The sequence below is a fragment of the Schistocerca americana genome, chromosome 8, assembly GCF_021461395.2.
Source record: "Schistocerca americana isolate TAMUIC-IGC-003095 chromosome 8, iqSchAmer2.1, whole genome shotgun sequence".
Classification (NCBI taxonomy): Eukaryota; Metazoa; Arthropoda; class Insecta; order Orthoptera; family Acrididae; genus Schistocerca; species Schistocerca americana.
This window is the reverse complement of record NC_060126.1, coordinates 325350919-325370078: the sequence shown is the minus strand read 5'-3', so window position 1 is coordinate 325370078 and position 19160 is coordinate 325350919. Positions and strand designations below refer to the sequence as shown.

The 19160-nt window shown below is 41.5% G+C and overlaps 1 protein-coding gene across 1 annotated transcript in view; it reads left to right on the top strand.

Moving 5' to 3' along the window:
- The window catches only part of LOC124545976 (odorant receptor 43a-like), a 46193-nt gene that overhangs the window by 12853 nt on the left and 14180 nt on the right, over window positions 1-19160 (top strand). Inside the window, exon 2 of the mRNA XM_047124941.1 lies at window positions 7049-7148. Within this exon, the coding sequence (XP_046980897.1) occupies window positions 7049-7148 (100 nt within the window). The remainder of the gene's footprint in view (window positions 1-7048; window positions 7149-19160) is intronic.

Genomic DNA, 19160 nt, shown 5'->3' with positions numbered 1-19160 from the left:
ATACCCGTTTCTCTGTTGGAATTTATTGCCACTTCTCTGCGCCAAGTTATCATGCGGTTTTGTAATACCTGACATTCCCTCGCGCGGTCTTTGGCGCATTTCGCTGTCTTTCATTCACGTTTTCATCCGGGTTTCGCTTTTTTCTTGCCTCATCTTCCGAGAATATGAATTCTACTTCTCTTAAAATTCCTTTGAAGGCTTCCATGTCATTGCCTCCACGTCCTGCTAATGACTGTTGTTGGTTTAGCGTGGCACCTCCCGCCGGAGGTTCAAGTTCTCCCTCGGGCATGGGTATGTGTGTTGTTCGTAGCATAAGTCAGATTAAGCTGCCTTAAATGGAGTGTACGTCTAGGGACCGATGGCCCGGTTACGAATTGGACACTGCCGGTTCAGCCATCGCCATCTGCTGACGGCTGCGCCGGCGTCGTTCTGCCCATGTGGGCAATTGCTGACGGTACGCCACATTTTAACGTCCTGTCCGAATTTTAATACACTGCACGTTGGTCTTGGCCTGCCATGTACTCTGGATGCCATTTTAGCGGATGACCCAGGAGAAGCTGCTCGCATTCTTCGTTTTATCCACTTGACGAACCTGTCCCAGGACATTTGATTAGGCTGGTTTTTTTTAATCCTATGCCTATTAATATGTCTTTTATAGTGTTGTCACTTTTAGTTGCTGTTTTAGCCTTGTGCCTCGCAGTGCATTCCTAACTTAGTCTGGGAGCTAATGACCATTGTACTTGTGCGCCAAAAACCACAAAAAAAGACCTCATCAGTTTGTCCCTTAGGAATTCACACACACCTGAATATTTTTTATTTTAGTGGTACCTTCATGGTACACAATTTAATCAATTCTCCCTCACTGTACGGCACACCCAAACATTGGTTTTTCTTTCTGACTGCTTCGAAAAAATTTACACGGGTCTTCTCTCCGGAATTCTCGAAGTATAGATTTTGAAGTAGTTCATACTTCACCGTAGTGTGAGAGAAAGTAATCTCTGAAATATTCGTATGATCGACATATAGATGCTACATTTTGCACCGTTTCTGGTACTGTTCGAGACAAATGGGCACATATGAAGTCTAGTTTTTGTGCTAATGTCGAATGTTCCGATAGAGTAACTCTGGATTGATCAATGAATGTTCGTGAATGCAGTGAGTTTCCTTCACGAAAATGCTGAAACTTCCTTACGGTGAGGAACTGACCATTATCGTACCTCGTCATGGTACCGTACGAAAGTCGAGAGTCCTCGCCACTTCTGTTCCAGATCATTTCACGTGTTAGTGTTTCACGTTGTGGTAAATCCATTGCATATCGTCCACCGTAACATTTGCCTAGTAATGTATGAAGTCGTTGTAATGGAACGCAATGACTTTCTTTCATCGGCTCTCCGCGAGTGTCGGTATGCTTTGCGCTATAACCTTCGCTCCCTTGCACTTCCTGCCGCTTCATCATGTGGTCCGCATTGTTCCGAGAAGTATGCATACGGTACCCAATGTCTTTGTGGTACGTCTGCTCTTCGTTAGTTTCGAAACGTTCCTGTGGTATCGTAGGTTGTCGGATATCGCGTAATTTCTTTTTCATCTGTGAACTGAGTTGTTTTTACGTGAAATCCTTTTTTTGTTTCTTGTGAAACTTCTTGCCTTCCTGGTGGTGTTATTGACTCGGAAGTTGTTACGGATTCAGACCTTGCAAGATCTTGATCACTTAACTCTTGTATAGTTTGCAACAGCTCTTCTCTGAGTTTTTCGAACAGACTCTTCGTTTTCGCTTCTATTCTCACGATGCGAGTATAGTACCTCTCGAGAACTGTTTTCGTGATGTGTTTTTGCAACACAGTATCTTCAAATGTTTGTCGCGCTGTGCCTGTTGTTTGGCGTCTAACTTGTTTAACCTTTTCGGTTATCTTCGTAATTTCACCATGAGTGTTATCACGTAATATTTTGTTATCACCACGCAATGTTTGGATTCCAGTCTGTGTGTTGTCACGCAATGCTTTCACGCCCACTTGGACCTTGTAAATATATGTTCTTAATTGTGTGTGAAATATTATTGAAGTTTCGATCACATTTCTGGATTCTTTAGCCTGTTGCTCTATGTGACATAACTGTTGTCTGACCTCACACAGTTGTTTCGTTGTTTCTGGTTGCTGCTCACGTATGTGTTGTTGCAGTTGTTTCGTCTGTTGTTTCATCTCTCTGTTTTGTATCTTTATGGTGCACGTTAATTGCTAAAGAATTCCCGACAGATTAACGGGTCCTACTACCTCTTCTTGCAACACTCTTCGCTTTGCGTTTACATTCTCGTGTCCGTCCGAAACTAACTGCAGTGAACTATGTGATCACACATATCGACTTGAATTGCCTGTACTTTGTTGTGAGGGCGGTCTTATTATATATACTACGGGACCTACATATAGAGACGTTCCCCATCTTGCTGAACCTCTGCGTTAGGTGCCTCGTTGTTCTTTGTTTACGTCCTGTTTCACACCCTGATCTATTTCTCGCGGTATTGTGTGGTCTGTTATTCTGTCCTGACATTCCTGCACATCTTGCTGGGTGTCAGTCTCAATTTAGTCAAGGTCTCGATCTGCCATTGCTAATCTCTCTGATTCCCGTCTTTACAGTTTTAACTGACGCGTCATAAAAAATGGTTCAAATGGCTCTGAGCACTATGGGACTCAACTGCTGAGGTCATTAGTCCCCTAGAACTTAGAACTAGTTAAACCTAACTAACCTAAGGACATCACAAACATCCATGCCCGAGGCAGGATTCGAACCTGCGACCGTAGCGGTCTTGCGGTTCCAGACTGCAGCGCCTTTAACCGCACGGCCACTTCGGCCGGCTGACGCGTCATACTTCGCTCAATCTTGCGATCGTACAACCATACTGGCTTCTTAAACTTACTACCGTCGCCCTTCATCTAGTGTTCCTAATTCCCTTGACACAATAACAAGACTGTGCGACCGTGATTTACTAGTTGGGACAGAACCAATTTATGAACGCTGTGTCAGCCATGTGTACATTTTCAAGAAAAACTTAGAGTTAACAAATCCATTGCAAATGTACTATGGGAATACTGCGTACGCCTCTCAGTGCATTGCACGTCTCTGTCTCCCCATTGACTAGTCAATAGTCACTAATATTTACCATTGGTTGATACGACGCAAAAATTTAATACAATGTTTTTACGAGTATGTTTTTCTCTGTCTTAGCAAATACATATTTTTGACCACCTTAGCATGTTATTTTCCATACTGGCAGGGTCCCCATTATCTAACAAAATGGTTCAAATGGCTCTGAGCACTATGGGACTCAACTGCTGAGGTCATTAGTCCCCTAGAACTTAGAACTAGTTAAACCGAACTAATCTGAGCACATCACAAACATCCATGCCCGAGGCAGGATTCGAACCTGCGACCGTAGCGGTCTTGCGGTTCCGGACTGCAGCGCCTTTAACCGCACGGCCACTTCGGCCGGCCATTATCTAACACGTCTGCGAGATTGGTTCTGATGTGTCTTCCTACCACAGTTGTCCAAGGACGCCCTGTGAGTATTTTAAGAATTTGGTGTTCAACCTACGGCCTGCAAGGTGGGACGATACCATCTCACGCACGCAGAGTCCAGAAGAGTGCAGAGTATGGCAGTGATGCAGTCAGACAATTATCTGAATATCGCTCCACTACACTCCTTGCAAAGGAAACGTTATCGCTAACAGAAATTAATGTACGGGTTCACACGTATCTATATGTTATCAGAAGTGAAAGTCTTAGATTTCCGTTATTGAGATATATTTGTACTCTAAGTACGAATTCATGACATAGGAATATTAGAAAAATTATGCACAGGATGCCAAAATATTGATGTTGGGCGTTCAAAACTATGAAACGAAATTCCTAACTGTAATAAGATTCTGTAGTGGTATGATGGTTGATGACCATGTCTGGGGTCGATAAAAATACAAACAAATTAAATACAACTCGGGCAAGAGATATCTATTACGCTAAGATGCACAATGAAAATACCCAAATTGAATGGGGTCGATAAGAACAACCAAAAAGAAGTAAACAATGAAAAGAATTCATAACTCTACAGTGGCTGATCAGTCCTTTCCGTTAGATGGGACATCTCGCGTTTTTGCTTTAATTAAACAAGACAGTTGTGAATATGTTTAACTGCAGGTCCCGGTTCAATGTACGAAAATTAGGAGACGACGGCAGTTCTTAGAGTCAACTGAATATTTCTTGCTGGTGTGGCGCGAGCGCGTGTGATTACCTTGCATTGGCGGCAGCAGTGGCGGCTGTCGGTGCGAGCTATAAATCTGAGAACCTATTCTAAATCTCATTACGTAGGCTTTCCCGGCGTAATAAGCCTTGAAAGTCTCTTCGGGTTTTCTGCTGGATCCTAAAGGATCCTAAAATCAACTGTACTGAACGGTGGCCTGTATAGGACGTCGATCTGCAACCTGGCGTCAGTTCTCAGCGGGACTCATCAGCAGAAGCAGCATTTTCCTGAAGATGGCGACCAGTTGGACCGCCGAAATACCGAGTCATGTTGATTTTAGGATCCGGCATCAAACCCGAAGAGACTCTCAAGAATATTCTAAATCTCTCTCGACTGTTGAACACCAGTCTGATACATTTCCTACGTCTTTAGTGAAGCCGAGACTCTTATTTTCCGTAACTAAGTTAATTGGCATGGTACACGCTATTTGGCAGGAAGAGCGAGTACGTCGTTGCCCTCAAATCGCTCACAAGCATTAACTGTTAGTGCTTGGTGTGATTCTCTGAACTACAAGATTTTTCAACTTAACTCCTTACGAATTTAGACGAATCTGTGAACAAGTGTTCTCACAATGACTCTCGCAAACGTCTCAGCACTGCGCGAGTCACCTTGCTCAAAATCTTGACGATTTTCTGCAAGACAAGGAGCCAATTACTCTGTCTGCATTTTACATATATCACACCTCGTGGCCACGTATTTTTTTTCTGGCCAATCATGGCGTTTGTACTTGTTATAACTCCACCTACTAGAGTTTTTGTAGCCTTTCACAGCTGTCGTTTCTTTCGTAGGGCAGAGTTTAAGTTCTGCTATGTAATACTGAGATAAACAGCTTTTTCGTTCATGTCAGGTTTAACACAAGTGGGTATAGTGAGTCACGAGTCTTCTGATTTGAGTTTCTCCAGATGTTTATCTGCGATCTCCGGCCGTGTTCCTGTAGAAAGGCTTTACTAAGGTCGTCGTTAAAAGCAGGGAGAAGGGCTGCTTTTCACAGCAGCCTACACTGAGTGCGGTGTCTCATTGTGTACACTAAGTATCCTGTGGTGAGGGTTTCAGCTTAGCAGGACGGCGTTCTGCCGTAAAATTCTGTTTTCTCTCAGAAGTGCAACTCGTAGTTCCAGTTCGAGAAATTACTTGCGTTCAGTTACTAGTGTGTGTGTCAGTGGTGTATATTCATGATATGTTGGTTTGTTTATTCACTTCGGTTTGCCTATCAATAAAAGTTGTCCATTTTCGTGTAATTATGTCCTGTGACTTAACGAGTTAACCACAATTGTTTCAGGAATTCAATGTAAGGTGTGTTATTTTTTGACACCATGTCACGCACGTGTAATATATATTTGATATGCATGTAACTTATCTGGCACATATTTGTTTGTATATTCCACCGGTACCTTCAGTGAATTTCGTCATGCAGTTTCATTTTCACGCAGCTTAATGTTTATGGCGTCATATCTCCTGAAAGATATGTCATGCAATGACATACATTTTGAGGTATATCTAGTTATATATATGGATAATGTCTGTGGAGTGCATTGCGAATGGAGCAAGTAGTAAAGAAGTAATTAACTTTTATGCATGATTCGGCAGTTTTACCGTATGAACAGCGAAAATGGATATCGGTGTTTATGATGCCATATCTCGAGAAATACATGTAAATAATGTATGCAATTCAAGCTGCAAAGACGTGGTAGTAAAGAGGTAACAAATTAAAAGATCGTATCTGATCAGCCTGTTTTACTGTATTACACGCGAAATTGTAGTAAGTGATAAATTTCTTACCGTTCCTTGGTTTGTTGGCAGTTATAGCGAGAAAATGTAAAGGTTTGAAATCACGTTAAGTTGGATCCAAGTCACTAACTGCTCTCATTCTCAAATAGCTGATGAGTGTAGTCTCACTACTTGAGTATGGTGAGCTACGCTGCTCTTTCAGTACTATCATCACCCCTTGGAGAGGTAATGGCTTTTACTGGAAGAGTGGTTCTTTCCAGACAGTAAGTGATAGTGATACGTGCACCAAATTTGGTTGAAAACGATTTGGTGGTTTAGCAGGGGGTGTGGAATATATATATATATATATATATATATATATATATATATATATATATATATATATAGTTACTTACGTCCACCTTTAACAATTGTTTCAAATGGCTCTGAGCACTATGGGACTTAACATCTGATGTCATCAGTCACCTAGAACAAAGAACTACTTAAACCTAACTAACCTAAGGACATCACACACATCGAAGCCCGAGGCAGGATTCGAACCTGCGACCGTAGTGGTCGCGCGGTTCCAGACTGAAGCGCCTAGAACTGCTCAGCCACACTGGCCGGCCCACCTTTAACATAAATGATGATTAAATTTTAATTGTCTTGAGACAGTTGACTTCAGAAACACGAGACAAAATTATAATATAGCAGCACATGAAAAATGGTATTTTTCCAAGATTAAGAACTGTACACTCGGTTATCCTGAATATAAATACATTGACCATTATGTTGTTCAGAGTTAATCTTAACCTTAAAATATTCAAATTAAACAATTATAAAAAAAAAATTTTCTCACAGAAATATAACTCACAAGGTTGAAATACGGTTAGCTCTTTTTCATACATTCAGCACTGCATAATCTCAGAAAATGGAATTGCCAAGCCAGTTTCTCATACTATTAATGTACTGTCGCGTCCATATATACCGAGTACATCAAACTTGCTAAAGTACATTTCATTTGATGGTGTTATTTAAAACGTTTTCCTCTTCCAGGTTCGTAGCGTACCTCCAGGACACCATGAGCCCCATCGCAATGACGCAGTTCGCCCTCAGCGTTGTCATCGCTTGTATGGCGTTATTTCAAGCCACTTTTGTAAGTAAGACTTCTTCTTCACTATGTCCCATTCGTGTAATAAGAGTGACCGTAAGTGCTCTACCATCTGAGCTACCGAAGCACGACTCACCCCCCGGTACTCACAGCTTTACTTCTGCCAGTACCTCGTCTCCTACCTTCCAAACTTTACAGAAGCTCTCCTGCGAACCTTGCAGAACTAGCACTCCTGAAAGAAAGGATATTGCGGAGACATGGCTTAGCCACAGCCTGGGGGATGTTTCCAGAATGAGATTTTCACTCTGCAGCGGAGTGTGCGCTGATATGAAACTTCCTGGCAGATTAAAACTGTGTGCCCGACCGAGACTCGAACTCGGGACCTTTGCCTTTTGGAAGGTAGGAGACGAGGTACTGGCAGAAGTAAAATTGTGAGTACCGGGCGTGAGTCGTGCTTCGGTAGCTCAGATGGTAGAGCACTTGCCCGCGAAAGGCAAAGGTCCCGAGTTCGAGTCTCGGTCGGGCACACAGTTTTAATCTGCCAGGAAGTTTCATATCAGGGCACACTCCGCTGCAGAGTGAAAACCTCATTCTGGAAACATCCCCCAGGCTGTGGCTAAGCCATGTCTCCGCAGTATCCTTTCTTTCTGGAGTGCTAGTTCTGCAAGTTTCGCAGGAGAGCTTCTGTAAAGTTTGGAAGGTAGGAGACGAGGTACTGCAAGAAGTAAAGCTTTGAGTACCGGGCGTGAGTCGTGCTTCGGTAGCTCAGATGGTAGAGTACTTGCCCGCGAAAGGCAAAGGTCCCGAGTTCGAGTCTCGGTCGGGCACACAGTTTTAATCTGCCAGGAAGTTTCACATCAGCGCACACTCCGCTGCAGAGTGAAAATCTCATTCTAGAGTGACCGTAGTTTTCAGTTGAGAAAAACCACTATCATAAGAGGCAAGCATGAGTGCAGAGGTAATAGACATTCTCTCGAACTTCATTCCAAAGAAAAATCAAAGGACGACACAGAAAACAGATAGAAACTATCTCGACTGTTTGCGATATGCTGCACCGTTTCCTATTTAAGTAACAATGAAGTCATCCCTTCAGGTCGCCGCGCGCGCAAATTAAAGCAGGCTGCCAGATGCAGCTAGATGCAGTTTGTTATTACGCACTTGTGGTAAGAAAAACGTCATACCACGGAACAACGTGGATGAGGGTTGTTTCATCTCTTAAAATATGTATCACATATATAGTCTTCTGTAACAGAAATAAATATCGAAATCTTACTCCAGTGCGAAATATTAAAAGAGCAATCAAATCAATCTGTTCAGCGTAATTCGTGAGATCCTTAAAAACTTGTAGTGAAAGCAAATAGAACTTGAACTAGTGCATTCTTCTAGCATCAATAAAAATTTCCGGTCTATTAAACTAAATGGAAAGATGAATATACAAATTTCCTTTTCTTTCTCTAGATTTCTAATGGAGGATTTTAATTTCCTAATTTACAAATTATTTCACTTCTCAAAGGAAAATGTGCGACATAAATACAAAAAACAACATCTAATTTCATAATTGAGTGCTACACATTAGACACCGTTACAATGCGTAAATTGTAGATCTGAAGGAAACTCATGAGTAAATAGTTACATATTAATAAATTTATCATGAAAGATCCTGATAACCGATAAAAAATTGCAAAGATTTTATGTATGCAACGGTAAGGGAAAATACAAGATGTGTGTAATACGATAGAGAAATATTCTCTTAATAAAGTTAAATATGATTCCTACAGTTGTTCAGGTTATGTACCGTTAATTTTTCCCCGAATAATCGTTTAGCAGTACTTTTCAGAACAGAGTCAGGATCTGTTCATTTCAAGGTATCCCTTTCAGTGGTTAGTCAAAAGTGCACCCAGTCCGTCTTGGGAAAGTATTGGCCTCAGAATAGCTATCTCAACTCGAATTTTGGAATGCTCCTTGCACTACTTGCCACAGATACTGACAAAACCAGGGCTATTTGCAAGCTTACAAGAGTTTTGGGGAAAATTTCGGTAAAACTGTTCCATTTTTATTTTAAAACTAGACAATGAGCATTGTGGAGATCTTCCAGCATGAATGTAAGGTCAAGACATAATCGTTTATTTTCTCCCTTGTTACGTCACATCCGTCACCATAGCTTAACACAATCTCAGTGGTGTAATTTGAACCCAGTTACGTGGGTATTTAACTGAAAATATTACTTTCCAAAACCATTTATACTAAATAGAAGACCTGTAACCACACTTTCGCAGTTACTCTTGTTTACGAGATCGGATTACAGACTTTGTTATATGGCTTATGGGTCAGCGATAGATGATTAATCGTGCAGCAAATGTATTTATCCCAACGAGTCGGAACTAGCCGTGTACCTCCAGTTTGTCTCAAGAATTTGACTGTCATTAACTACGTAAATACAATTTGTAGATGCAGTTTTTGCTACTTGAAAGTATGTTTCGGGATTTTTCTGTCACACAAATATTACTGTTCCTCACGTACTTCTTCTTTACTGTAAGTAGGTAGGTTACTAGAATTGAGTGCATACATTATTCAGTCACCTGGTATGATCTCTTGTCACCTAATCAGAATTTGCAGTTAACTGGTCGCTGCCATCTCGATGCAGTATTCGGAAATAGGTGGATAGGTCGAAGCGGCCGACGTGCATAGCTCACAAACTTAACTCCGTTAGACTTGTTCTTGCAGTATTACATGAGAATTCTATGTTACAATGTCCTTGTACAGTAGGAAAAAGCCATTGCGTAAAATAGCGGTCGTGATATCGCATCTTACTGCAGTTAACTGCGTGAAAATTCATCCTTCTTAAAGCGAAAAAGAAATATCTGGTATGGTTTTGTAATGTGTTAACTAGCTACTTCCAGCCACCAGTTGTTATGTAAACTTTTATCTAGTAACTCTCCTTCACAGCCTCTAAGAAGTGTTAGTAAGAGAAATTTTGGATCTTTTAGCTTAACATGCAAGAGGCTATCGGCTACTTGCCTTACGGGAAATTCTTAATAAGTACACTCCAAAAAGTGTTGTTAAAACATCTGCTCGGTGTGGGACGAAGCATTCAAAGTGCTGTGATGAGAACGAATAATAGACAGTGAACTGAGATCGAGAACGCTGGGTACTTAACTATTGCAACTGGATTGCTGAAAGAGAGCTTCATAGCTTCGGGCAGCGTACCAGTTTAAGATGAGCATGCATTGTCGGTAAGTCGGGATAAAGTAAAAGAGCACAACAAACACAATTAACTGAATTCAGCGGGATAGTGAAGTGGATCTGCGACCAGGCAGATGGGTATTCCGAATATACGTGTTGCACGTGAAATGTAGGAGCGACGGTGGTGGTAATCTTGCTCCTCACCCTGGATGCATGTATCACTGTTTTTGAGATTTTGCTGATGGGGTGCCGCACAAGCGATCATCCACTGCTCATCCTGTAACACTCTCACTTCACTTGGCTTAAATGAATAGACCATGATCACACGTCGCTAACAGACTGGAAAAATGTGATGAGTGTGAAGTGCTCCAGTCGAAATGAAACGCGAAAGTATATTTCTAATTACCAGAATGGAAATATATTCCTCTATCCTAGCAAACACTGAATTAATGAATTAGTACGAATAGTGCAGTTATAATGAAACGTAACAGGTGGAAGTATGACACAATCCACATCTACGTTTACACTCTGAAAACGCCGTGTGGTGTATGGCTGAGGGTATTTACTATGCCTCTGTCATTTCCTTCATTTGCTGTTCCAATCGCAAATAATTTTCTATCTTGTGCTTATTTCTAAACCTCAGTGGTGCTTGTAACATGTAGTTTGTGTATCTGTAGTTGAATAATATTGTCTCTGCAATGGAATTCGAGTGCCTACAAACGATTGAAGCGACCCTATCATTGACAACCTACATCAAGGGATTTCCATAAAACGAAGTATCGTGCCATTAGCATATCAAACCAGCCTTTCCAGTCAGAATTGTAATAGACAGGATCACAACTTGGATACCGTAAATGATTTATTCGCAAAGAACACGTGGAGTGCAGAAAAATTGTATAAATATGAAGTACGCAATGTCGGATACTACTCTAAATGTAATTCCGAGACTTGCAGAACATTTGTTTCACTTTACCCTCTTTATTGGAATGAAAAAAAGTTGGCTGATACTGAATAGCCTACACTCTTTCAGAAAAAGCTCAGACGATATGAAATGCAATTCAATACACTCACTGTCTGTGTTTCCCTACCAGCCGAACCGGGATGTGCACACCACCTGTTGAAGTACGGACAGCAGTTGTACTGTAGCGATGATCTGCCGGTTCGGCTGTTGGCCGCTGTGCAGATGATGTACGTGGGCTACCCGTAACTCTCTCCCCACACAGACGAAGCAGTATGCCGTCCACAAACCTGTAGGACTGTATGTGTCTCATTAAGAGACAAAAAAAAAATTCTGTTTGCTCACAAGTCAGGAACAGAAACTCGGTTCAGATATTCTACCATAAAGAAGCACTTCAATGTGATTCAGGCTCCACAGAGAGGTAATGAACCGTCATTTAAATAAGCAGAATAACAACTCTGTTCACAGAGAAACGACTTCACGCCCCCGTCCCCGTTGTGTCGCAAGCAACACTTCTCAAAATCTAACCGCCAGATTCACAGCTGTGGCTCTCCCCAACGGAGTCTTTAGATCGATCCCCATAGGCAAGTGCTTTCAATCTATCCCAACAGGCAAGTGCCTCTCTATGCCGTACACCCTCTGAGCCTACGTTTGCCCTCAGGCTACGAATACCAGCGGCTGTTACGAAAACATTATCTCCTACTAAATGGGTCATGCCATCTTCCAGCCAATCTCCTGACGCTTATACTCTTTTCACAAGATTCCCTGGAAAATTCCATTTTTCCTTCAACGTCCTTAGCAATCTGTCAATCAAATATGCCTCTCTGCTATGGAGTGGGAAAATGCCATGGCACTTCCCGTGACAACATTCATTGGAGGCCACGTCGCGACCTTCGTTTGTGACCCCACACGTTCCTTCATACTAAAATGATGTCTTTTATCCTTATTCCACCACTTAAGCTCTTTCACCAGATATGTAATTCTGATTTCTTTTTCGTCCCACCAAAGTGCAACCTCCTGCCCGCACTGTCCGTGCTTGGGGGGTTCTGTGGCCTCCAGCGTTGTAAAACGCCGTTTCCTCAGCCTGCTCTCTCTCAGGGTACTAAATGTCCCCTCCTGTAGAACACGACAACTCTCTTCACAGCCCCTCTTCAGCCGATACCGGTCTCTAAAGAGTGGGTAACCAATGTCGCTTATTCTGTCAGTGATCAACTTTAATGAAATCCCAGACATGCCGTACTACAGAAATTAAACTAGTTGCACTATCCTGTTGCGCTGCTCTAGTAACAAAAAAGTCTTACATCCGCAGATATGACCAGAAACGGCTAAAGAAGTGATTAATAATCTTATTGTGGACCGTACCTAGTGATCTAATACAAATGCAAATGGAAAATAATTTACAGAGTAATGCATGGTGGTAGAATATTGCCACCTTACACATTTATTTCGACACCTGTCATTCTGATTTTCGAAAGGGGAAACAGGAGTACGATCTCGACCAGGGAAACAGTTTCAGAAAAAGGAACGTAGTGTCCCTAATTTCTTTGTCATTCTCCATTTCGGTGCCAATAAGACCACTGTGTGAGTGGACAGGTATATCCGTTTATTGATGTAATGTAAGGATTAAAATCCTTAGGATATTGTGTTAGATCATTACACAGTGTTTTACCTTACACTTCGACGAACGTATGTAGGTTTTCCAGGTGCTCATCCTGATCTAGTTCACATCTCGCTTACGTACAAGGTATTGGCGACGTTTAAATGTGCGGTGAAGCACTCTTTGCTTTCGGAATAGCTCTCTAACCCGGCTGTTGAACCACTGCGGGTTTTTCCCAGTCTTCACAACTTTTCTCGACACATAACTCTGTAAATTGTTCCTCCTTTTGTTCTCAAAGCTGTTATGGTCAGAGATGAATGTTTGATATTGACATCTCAGGTAATCAGACACTTATTTCTTATCACACTAACTAAATACAAATTCCTTCTCACTTTTCTACACATTCATATTGGCATCCATAGTAAGAGAAATTGTGTACATTACAGATTCCCTGTCCACGCTGACAAAGGCAAAACGTTCGATCTTTTGTAACCAGGATATCTAAGATTTTATCCCCTCTAGTCGGCTCCCTGAATAATTACTTAGTGTAGTTTCCTGCTAAGCTATTTAGAACAATATCAGATGAGTCCTGTCCATATGACTTGCTCTAATCATTTGAGTCTCCAATTCTGAAGGTGATGCAAGTTGTAACCCAGAGAAGTATACAATTTTATTACTTTTTTCTTGTCTCGCTCGGTACTAAAAATTTTTCCGATATGACCAGTCACCTGTGGCTCGTTGAAGACATCCGGGATTTCGTGGGATATTGAATTATTCCTTTGGTGGGCATTACAGTTCAATTAAGTTACTCGAACAGAAGGTATCTAAAATGATGCCGGCCGCGGTGGTCTCGCGGTTCTAGGTGCTCAGTCCGAAACCGCGCGACTGCTACGGTCGCAGGTTCGAATCCTGCCTCGGGCATGGATGTGTGTGATGTCCTTAGGTTGGTTAGGTTTAAGTAGTTCTAAGTTCTAGGGGACTGAAGACCACAGATGTTAAGTCCCATAGTGCTCAGAGCCATTTGAACCATTTTTTCTAAAATGATAATCCTCAAAGAAAGTTCAGTTTCTGATTCACTCGATTACACAATTAGCAGATACTCTCTCAGGGTCTTTTGAGTCTTACGAAACTAGTCAATATCGGTACATATCATTATCCCTACTTCCTACTTATATTTCTTTGTTCAGTTCTATCACGTATGAAATCTGACCATCGTCTTGTTGGCAAGCAGTTTTTTCACATAGATATCGATTTGTTGCCGTTCTTTAGGACTTAACAAGAGCTTCATATACAGTGGCTGAAAACAGAGTGAAGCAGCCACTATCTTGCAACAGTCTGCATGTTGAGGAGGTTAGCACCGTTTATTGGTGTATAGTAGATTTTAATTATAGTATTATAATTTAATATTTGTTCAATTTAGATTATTTAAGTTTTAGGTATTTAAGTTAACATAATATAAAGTTAAGTTTTTATTAATACATATTACAGTAAATGATATAATTCGTTCCAATAAATCTATTACATTATCTGATGTCACTGTAACTTCGCAACTGTTCATACCATTGCTGGTTATGTAAGCAATTTCATGTTCAATTCTCTGTGACAAGTATAACAGCCACCTGAGTGCATTATTGTCTTTCGTGTTTAGTGTTGTTACCCAGACTGGTAGGCTGTATAACTGGTGTGAATATTATCAGATATTACGAGATCGTGAGGAGGTAGAAATGCAACGTACTCACGTGAGGCAGCACTAACAGCATCTTCTATCGTGATAAAGGGACCTCATTCTGGCATCAGTTTCGCTAGCTGGTCGAGTCGTGCAGTATTCCAATTTGCGGGCATTCGGAAGTGACAAGGGTCCAGTGTGCGACTACAGGGAACTATGAGGGCGTGAGTACTTGTCATCAAAATTCCGGTCGACCATATCTTCTGATCACAAGGACGTCTCGCTCAGCAGGGCACCAGGCACATCGCAATCCCTCCACGTCTGCCCTTGCTATTAAAGAACAACTCATGGACTCCCTGCAGCGTTTTTTGTCATCCCACTGGTACGTGAATTCCTTAATCTACCACACTTAAACAACATATCTAAAATACCATAAAAGAGGAAGCGGGATGGAATCATGGTTGATAGTCACAGTTCATAATTAAGACAATTTATTGACATTACGGCCTTTAAGTAATTTGACGATTACAAATTATGGACGAGCCACTACATAAAGCTTTTCAAATACAGTTACAAACCCAACATACTCAGTACTCAAATAAACAGTCCCTTATTAAGAAAAGAGAATTACTGACAAACTTTAGAATTTCAAACTGCCATATAGGATTTCCCTCAAAATACATATAATAAAAGGAATTACTAGTAAAGGATGACAATGACACTGGAGCACTAGTGTCAAGCTAAGATCCAATTACATAATGTGATAAAACCACTTAAATAAAAAAACTACAGCAGAAACACTGATCTTTAAAAGTAATTGTTCACATGCTCAAACGTGTTAATACAAAAGTTACTAGAAATAACTGCACAAGGAACTCAGCGGATGCTATGCAACTTAAGGTTTAGCCAGTTGCCGATCAGTAATATTTAAGGAAACAGGTTCATATACTAACAGGTTTCATATATTTATATACCTACCAGCTTAACCTGCCTTGGCGGAAGGAAGATAAATACTAAACTCTGGAAGGCGATATGTAAACAACTCCCTATAGTGGCCAGGTTCTTAAGCACTGCCAGGCCTAGACCTTGGCCGACATTTCACTCCCCGCCAAGGTTCTGGCACAGTCAAAAGTTTCTGCCCGAATCACAAAGACTTTCCAATATCACTGAAACATAGAAACACTACGCAGAACCTTCGACACGATGTATGGGTAAGCGTGTAAAGGAACACTTTACAATATTGACAAAATCGCAACTTTGACCTTAAGTATTTTACACATGGGCAACTGTATTAATAGAGTGCCGGCTTTGAAACCACCAACATAAAATCATTTGATTACAAGAGACACAAAGCACTAATAAAATTTCTGCGAAAACTTTCAAATAACTGCACCATTTAACTAGGCCAACTGAACTCTTTCACACCGTCTTAAAGGTCGACTATGAAAGTCTCCCCAGAATAACAAAGTTTAAATGGCTCCGAGTGCGTCGGTCAACAAAACACAATTACGACCACTTACTTCATATCACGTACACAATACGAGGAATCGGGTGCCACAGCTTCACCGCTTCACTTCAGATTTTGTTCTCAGCGAAGTCACAGAACTAGTATCTCCAAGCTGCCCATGTCGCCAAAACGCCCAACCAATTTCACACCACAACATGTAACGGTCATCACGCTCGTTCGGCAGCCGTTGACACTCGTCTCCCAGCGAATGTCACGAGATCTTAAGGGTTACCCGTCGTAGGCTACCAACCAACTCGCTTCGCCCGCCAACCCGGAAGATAAGACCCCCGAAAATCAAAGATAGCTTAGCTCAACCACAATCGCTCTCAACGATACATGGACAAAATAACACTGGCGCCAGCTCGCCACGGCTCAGCCGCACCATCTCTTGGAATCCAACAGTAACAGGACTAGTCAATTACCGTCCTATGCGTGGGCTACCACTGCCGCAACAACAATGATGACTACGTCTCGAGTGGTGCGGTGTTCAGAAAGCATGGACTGTTGACGAATGACGTCGCTTTGTTTTCCGTCAGCAAGTATGGCGGCTACCTGAGAACTCGCCCCAGTCTTCCACCGTTTTGGAGAGGTAAAGCGGTGTTACGCGTCATGCTGTGGCGTGAAGAGCCATAGGGTATGACTTCAGTTCCCAGATGGTAGTGACTATGGAACCCTGATGGCAGACTGTATATCACAGACACGCTTATTCCTCGTGTGTTACTGGCAGTTTTCGTGGTATCATTTTTTGAATGGTACAATGCTCGTACCGTCATAGATGGACCGTGTATGTGAAGCCGAGGCAATATCGCGGCCAGAAAGATCTCTAGAAGCACCCGCGATAGATCATGTGTGGGACCAGATCGGACGGCAACAGCGTCCAGTGCTTGTGTCCGGAATATCAAGGTCCAGATACAACAGTTGTCGGCCAGCTTACCTTAGAAAAGGAAACGACTGCTTTATGACACTCTTGCCAACTGAATAACTGTATGCGTCCAGGGAACAGGCGGTACAACGCCATACTGTTAAGTGGAGTCATACTGCCAAGGTCTTTGTTAATTTCACTCTGGTTTGTAATCACATACCCTCTCAACTTATAAAATTCGTCTCATTTACTCCTCTACGTCTGGGTGCTTCACTTTTCTTGTCAAACAATGTATATCGATCAATAAGGACATCAGTGTAATTATTATATATTTCTACTTTATGTTCGGATTCTAGTGTGGAGACAAATGGCTAATATAGGTGCTATCGTGAAATGACTTTATTATTTATTCATTTATATTCACTTTATTTCTATTCAGTTAGACTTCTGTGTACATGTCTCACGGAAAATTATGTTGCGCATCTACAAATTTTGAAATTGAAAAAGAAAAGTAAGTAAACGTTAAAGTTGGAAAAAATCATTTGAAAATTCAATGACAATATTAGTAAAGACGAATTTCTCCAATTTTATAAAAAATAATGGATATTTTAATCACTATGTAGTAGATCGGAACACCTACTACCTTCCTTTCGATGTTATTTATTATATGGCTACCAGTTGTGGTGATTCAGTACACCATCTTCAGGCCTTAACTGACTTTGAGAGAGTTGACGCAAACTGTAACACGATTACATTAGTGGTCAACACCCATGAACTGGTTTTTGCAGACTACCTGCAACAACGATGCTGGTGGTTTGAGATACAACATCGTTGTTACAGGCAGTTATGCAACCATTTCTTTTTCGTACTCTAGTGAGAAACTATTGACTTTCAACGTCTATTTTCTCAATCTATTTCGTCGTACTGAAAAACCCTGTTAATATGCCAGCTGTAGCCTGGAGTCTATGAGAGATTCCTGGTTTCAGCTGTCGTACCGCCCCTCCCATACCTCTTGACTGTCGTTCACATCGGAGCCACCATCATTATCGTTGTAATCTTAGCCCAGTCGCCGAAAACGGGAAAGGGTCTCAGTGGGTGAATTTACTCGTGAAGTCGCACAGGTTTTTTTTTTTTTTTTTTTTTTTTTTTTTTTTTTTTTTTTTTTTTTTTTTACAGTGCTAAGAGGGAGCGTCATCACTAAAACTCCTGACCAGAGGGGTGTGAGCATAGTAGTGGTGGTTGGGAGAGGGGCAATTAAATGTAATTTTTCATATTTTACTTGAATAATTCAAAAACAGCGACTTCTAGTCAAAATTTTTCCAAGTACAAAATCAAAGTGCATTAGATATCCTAGGACGTACAGTTTTCACGTCACAGGAGATGGAAGATTCGCGTATTTTCAAAAACAGAGTTTTAATACTGTTGTGTACATAGTTCCACGTAGTCAGCGCTTACACAACTTGCCCACTAGAACGCGCCCCGCTAAGCAGAACAGCGCTGGCGCAGCGCACGTCCGTCTCCGCACTACGAGATGGCGCTGCCATAGAGGCGGACCAAATTCTGCTTCCGCCAATCCGCGTATTAATATGTAACGCAGCCAATGAGACTGCTGCTAATGTAGAACCTTTTATCCCCACGGATCACACTCGCGCAGTGATACATGAATGTGCGAGGTATTATAACGAGTGTACAGACCTCCGATTAGTCTGCGTTTGTCTGCACCAGTCTGTACCAGCCTGAATTAGTCTGTACCAGTCTGTACGAGTTCTACATTTGTCTGTACCAGTCTATAGTCAAGTTTCAGTCTGCGCCTAATAAGATTACCATATTCCTGTACATAGCCATGAAGATAAATGTATAGACACTTTTGTCAAGCACCAGAGATATATGTGACAATAAGAGTATTTTACCAATACCAAAGGAACTTCAGACTGTCAATTGTAAATAGCATCCAGAACCAAGTTAAGTAATTTTTATTCTTGTTATTATTTTAATAAATGTGTGTGAAAATTAATCAAGTTCTGTTTAAAGTTGGTCACCGTCAATCTGCTACTCTAAGCGTGCAAGTGGCATTTCTATCATCTGACCTAACGGCAGAAGATAAACACACTGCGATAAGACCATGAGACATATTGCTGACACTCACCTACTTCGTTAGAGTGACAAGTCAATTAATCTGATGGTGTGTGTACTGAAGGTCTTACAGTATGCACACCACAAATACCATCCAATTATTTTTATTGTTAGATGAAATAGGTTGAGAACAATTTTGAAAGGGTGCACC